General features: G+C 44.0%; 1 protein-coding gene across 6 annotated transcripts in view; it reads left to right on the plus strand.

The window, feature by feature from the left end:
- The window catches only part of macroh2a1 (macroH2A.1 histone), a 111,687-nt gene extending 109,862 nt beyond the window's left edge, over positions 1-1,825 (plus strand). For 5 of the 6 annotated variants that reach the window (XM_085995646.1, XM_085995645.1, XM_085995642.1 and 2 more), the window contains one exon: positions 1,172-1,825. In XM_085995646.1, coding sequence (XP_085851772.1) covers positions 1,172-1,337 — 166 coding nt within the window. In that variant the 3' untranslated portion in view covers positions 1,338-1,825. The remainder of the gene's footprint in view (positions 1-1,171) is intronic. The other variant, XR_015079345.1, reaches the window with a different exon arrangement.
- The last annotated feature ends 4,175 nt before the right edge of the window (positions 1,826-6,000 follow it).

Genomic DNA, 6,000 nt, shown 5'->3' on the forward strand with positions numbered 1-6,000 from the left:
ATCCTAGCCAACTCGCGCCTCATACCATCATAGTTTCCTTTATTTAAATTCAGGAACCTAGTCTCTGAGTCAACTACTTCACTCTCCATCTTAATGAAGAATATCATTATCATATTATGATCGCTCTTCCCCAAGGGGCCTCGCACAACAACATTGCTAATTATTCCTTTCTCATTACATAATACCTAGTCTGAGATGGCCTGATCTCTAGTTGGTTTCTCGACATATTGGTCCAGGAAACCATCCCGTATACACTCTAGGAATTCCTCCTCTACAGTATTGTTACTAATTTGGCTATCCCAATCTATATGTATCTATTAGATCCCCCTTAACTTTCCCTGCTTTAATGAAAAAGGCCCAATTTTTCAAACATTCCCTTTTCATGGTTCCTGGTGCCTTCATATAATGGATGGCCAGAGCTCTATACAATACTCTGACTGTAGTCAACCAAATGTATTGTACAAATTCAACATCACTTCCTTGTTTTCGAATCTATGCCACTATGTATAAAACCTAGAATTGCAATTGCCTTTTTATGGTCTTTTCTGCTTGCATCTCCACCTTTTAAATATCTACATATCTGCACCCCTAAATCTCTCATTTCCTCCACTCTGTTAGGAATCTTACCTTTTACTATAATCTACTTTTCATTGTTGCTTTTTCCCAAAATATACTGTCTCTGCGTTGAATTGCATCTGTCATCTATTTGTCCACTCCACGAACATGTCGATGACCTCCTGCAATCTTTTCTATTCATCCTTGCAATTTGCATATCTTCAAATTTGGTATCTTCAGCAAACTTCAATGTAATGGCTCTTGTGCCTATGCCCAAGTCATGTACATAAATAGAAATAGGATTGACGATTTGATTCAAATACTCTGCAGAACTTGATTTATGCACTTCTGGCTGTGCCATTGTTGAGATGAATAGTGAGGTTGGGTTAACACCCTGGAATTTCACCTGTTGCTCAGAGAAAGCGGAGTTTTATGCTGGAGGCTTATCCATAGTTTGTTGCCTCCTGTGGGTTATGTGAAGTTTATGATGAGGCAAATTGTCTGTGGGTTGTGCAAGGAACAGTCTTGATGGCTTGAATAGCAGTCCACATTCCCTGCTTTTGTGTGTACCCATTCGCAATAGTACAGTGCTAACCAATTGTTAATTCCTCAACAGAAATGGGTTTCCCAAGCAGAGTGCTGCACAGCTGATTCTGAAGGCCATTTCCAGCTACTTTGTTTCTACAATGTCATCCTCAATCAAAACTGTCTACTTTGTTCTTTTTGATAGTGAAAGTATAGGGATTTATGTCCAGGAAATGGCAAAACTGGACGCTAATTAGAGATGTCGACTCCACGTGAAGAGTTCCTTGACATTGTGGCGCACACCACTTTTTTTGTAAAGCTATTAAAGCAGCAAAGGGCAGGCAATTCAAAGGAATCTTTTATTTAGCATTTGTTTCTTAATTTTACAATGGCACTGACATTTGGCTTGAAAACGGATTATGCACTGTTATCAGAAAGTCACTAGAATTCATTGTAATTTAGTATATATTTTGTAGTTTTTAGTTTGCATCAGAAAAAGACAAAAAAAGGATTGCTCGTAGTCTGATGTTGCCAGTATGGACATTTTTAAATCTTAACTGGGAGAGAGGAGAGGTACATTTTGTAACTCTGTTGTGGTACATTGATGTGCACCAAGTAACCCTTTGAAAACACATGGTGCTATAAAACTGTATTTTGTTTACATTACATCTAATCACCACAAATGGTTGTCAAGAGTTATGATACAATGGAGTTTGTCATTTGTTTATTAAATTGTTGGACTGTGGTGGCACATCTGTCTTTTATATATGTGTTGTGTTTTTTTATTTTGTTTAAAATCATTAAAACATTTTGTGGAAAATTGCCCAGGTATGTCCTGTCCAAAAAAAGCAGGACAAATCCAATCCAGCCAGTTACTGCCGCATCAGCCTAGTCTCAATCATCAGCAAAGTGATGGAAGGTGTCATTGACAGTGCTATCAAGCGACACTTACTCACCTATAACCTACTCACTGATGCTCAGTTTGGGTTCCGCCAGGACCACTCAGCTCCAGACCTTATTACCACCTTGGTCCAAACATGGACTAAAGAGCTGAAATATAGAGGTGAGGTGAGAGTGACTGCCCTTGACATCAAGGCAGCATTTGACCAAGTGTGGTATCAAGGAGCCCAAGTAAAATTGAAGCCAATGGAAATTAGGGGAAAACTCTCCACTGGCTAGAATCATTCCTAGCACAAAGAAAGATGGTTGTGGTTGTTGGAGGACAATCAGCTTAGCCCCAGGACAGCACTGCAGGAGTTCCTCAGGGCAGTGTCCTAGGCCCAACCATTTTCAGGTGCTTCATCAATGACCTTCCCTCCATCATAAGGTCTGAAGTGAAGATGTTCCCTGATGATTGCACAGTATTTAGTTCCACTCGCAACTCCTCAGATAATGAAGCAGTCTGTGCCCACATGCAGCAGGAGCTAGACAACATTTAGTCTTGGGCTGATAAATGGCAAGTAACATTTGCGCCACACAAGTGCCAGGCAATGACGATCTCCAACAAGAGAACGTCTAACCACTGCCCCTTCACATTCAATGGCATTATCATCATCAAATTCCCCACCATCAACATCCTGGGGGTCACCATTAATAGAAACCTAACTGGACTAGCCACGTACATACTGTAGCTACAAGAGCAGGTCAGAGGCTGGGTATTCTGCAGCGAGTGACTCAACTTCTGACTCCCCAAAGCCTTTCCACCATCTACAAGGCACAAGTCAGGAGTGTGATGGAATACTCTCCACTTGCCTGGATGAGAGCAGCTCCAACAACACTCAAGAATCTCAACACCATCCAGGACAAAGCAGCCCATTTGATTAGCACCCCATCCACCAGATTAAAAATTCACTCCACTACTGGTGCACCATGTCTGCAGTGTGTCTACAAGATGCACTGCAGCAACTCGCCAAGGCTTCTTCGACAGCACCTCCCAAACCCGCGACCTCTAGCACCTAGAAGGACACATCATCCTGGCTTGGAAATATATCGCCATAGCTTCATCGTCGCTGTTTCAAAATCCTGGAACTCCCTACCTAACAGCGCTGTGGGAGTACCTTCACCACACAGACTGCAGCGGTTCAAGAAGGTGGCTCACCACCACCTTCTCAAGGGCAATTAGGGATAGGCAATAAATACTGGCCTTGCTAGCGACGCCCACATCCGATGAATGAATATAAAAAAAAGTTACTAGTTAATGTACAACACATGGAGAAAGTGTATGGTTTGAAACACAGCATCATCATGCATAGCCATTCTCATACCTATTGGAAATGCTATTCAAAGGTCGTGCCTCTCAATTTGCAAACTTGAAAATCAGGGACACTTTGGCCCTGAATTTCCTTGATGTCAGTTACACCGTAGTTATGCTGTACCTGTGCTGGAAAGTTATGCCACTCACTAGGAGAGGGACCTACACACAAGTTTACTGGGGTAAGTTAATTTAAATATTCTTTGGCCCGTAATTTCCGATAGGAGGCTTCCTGCGCACTGATGTCTCCTATTGGAAAAAAAATCTACGCCCTTACCTGAGGACTCCCGAGTTCCGGACACTTCTGATCCTGGGCCTCTCCACAGTTCAAATGCGCAGGGCCCATGTATCCCAGGGGCGCATGCGGTTTGCAAGCGTCCCTGGGATCACGTGGGCCAGGCGAGCCAATGAAAGAAGGGAATCCCCCTTCATAACTTTTGACAGGTAGAACCGTCAAAAGTATGAATGGGGATCACTGAAAAAAGACACTAAAACATTAAATAATTTTTTTTAATCATGTTTTTAAAATGAGTTAAAATTACATTAAATTCAATATTTTAAACAAAAATTTAATTTTTTGAAAAAATAATTAAGGTTTTTTACAGGGCTAAAAACAAACGTACTTTTTAAAAGTATTTTAAAATCATAAATGAGTGAAAAAAAAATATTTTTTACTTTTTTAAACTCTTATGCTGGTAAAAGCAGGCCAGGCGTAAGATTTCTAAGGGGGAATAATTCAGTTGTTTGCGCCTCCCGTTAGCGCCTTAAGAGGGCGCCAATTGGTGCGCAAAGCAACTAGCGCCCGGGCGCAGCGATGTTTGTGCCGCTCGCGAAATTAACTAGACATTTTGCGGCGACGCTAAACACTTCCGCCACTATCTCCTGCGCCGGCAGATTGTGACGTCAGTCGAGCGCGCAACATCCCGTTAGCGCCCCGGACCGGATATTGAGTGGCGCCCCCTGCCTTACCGCCTGCCGCTAGCAACGACAGGTTGAGGGGAGCGTTATGCTGTCAGAAAGGGACTAGGGGAGCGCTATTTAAAGGCGACCGCTTCCTGCCTTTTTTTGCCGGTGACATTTTTGCACCACGCAGTCTGAGAGAAAGAGAGAGAGACTTCTGGAGAGATTCAACGCTGTGTGAAGGAGTTTTGAGCACTGAGCAGCACTTTGCAGGTTTATTTTGATTTGCCCTTCCTTGCTTCGCCAGCGCTCTGAGGTAGCGCCTCGCTCCTCGGCCTTTGCGCCTTAAAACAGGTGTGAAGCGCCTGATTTAGCGCTCCAATCACCTCCAGGGGCGATAAAAGCCAAGTTTGCTGTCGGAGGCGATAATTACCGCCAAGCGCTAAATTTTGCGCACGGCCGATAATGGCGCCCCAAACAGGGCGATACTGAATTTTTCCCCCTAAGGATTTTCAGCGGGCGGATGTTCTGCAGAAGCGGAACTCTCCACCTGCAGAGGCCCTTCTCCAGGGCAGGCACCCGATCTGTCGAGCATTTTTGACAGAGCGGAAATGTCGGTTTTTAGCACATGCGCTTCGCTAATGCCCAACCCTCCATCCCCCCCACCCCCCAGAACATTGTCCAACAGCGAAGTAAACAATTTCCACCAAATCACTTGACTGCATCTCTCACCCACAGCAACAGTCCAAATTGGCACCATCATGCCCTCCTAGTTGCCAGCAGTTCCCACTGGGCACCAAGGCAGGGCGGCAAGTAAAAGAAACACGACTGGCTTCTCTGATGAAGACCTCCCAGCCCTCCTCCAAGGAGGTACAAGACAGGAACCTCACACTCCTGGGTCTGTCTTTCACTAAGCCGGACACCATCATCAGTTGTCCTGCCTGCAGAGAACAGACACGAGCACTGGCAGCAACTCCTTCACACCCAGGACTGATCAAGTGCAGAATGAAGTGAAAACACTACACGAGGTCAGGCAAGGATAGCATATCGCCACATTCTCTCTTTCACACCGTAGAAACCACCATACTCTACACCCTCTTAAAGCAACATTCACACTACTAACCCTCCACACTACTCTCTGGGTAAGTGCACCTACAACTCCCCTAACACACACTAACTGCCTTGCACAACCTCAAGACATTTTCCTCCACTCTAACATCCTCACACATCTATATCTCTCACTTCACCTCTCCTATCACAATTGCTACACACTCCTTAACTGACATCATGATATTTGCTCTGACAACCTTCTACCCCATCATCTTGCAATAAAGTAAATGTTTGCTCTGATATACACTCTGCACTTATCTCATGATTTTTATTTATGAACATTACAGTAAATCAGGAAACAGATCAATCAGTAGGTTTGGACTTCTTCCCATAGGTAAGAATTCATGACAAGTTTCTGTTGTGCCAAAGAGATCTGCTTTGGTGTTATCTAGTAGTGTGTGCCGATAAGAACATAACATAAGAACATAAGCATTAGGAGGAGTAGGCCATACAGCCCTTCGAGCCTGCTCCGTCATTCATTGAGATCATGGCTGATCTTCGACCTCAACTCCACTTTCCCACCCGATCCCCATAACCCTTGATTCCCTGAGTACAAAAATCTATCTCAGCCTTGAATATACTCAACAACTCAGCATCCACAGCTGTTTGGGGTAGAGAATTCCAAAGATTCACAACCCTCTGAGTGAAGAAGTTCCTCC

This window comes from Somniosus microcephalus, chromosome 8 (genome assembly GCF_052327205.1).
Source record: "Somniosus microcephalus isolate GS21.2 chromosome 8, FLI_Smic_1.0, whole genome shotgun sequence".
NCBI lineage: Eukaryota > Metazoa > Chordata > Chondrichthyes > Squaliformes > Somniosidae > Somniosus > Somniosus microcephalus.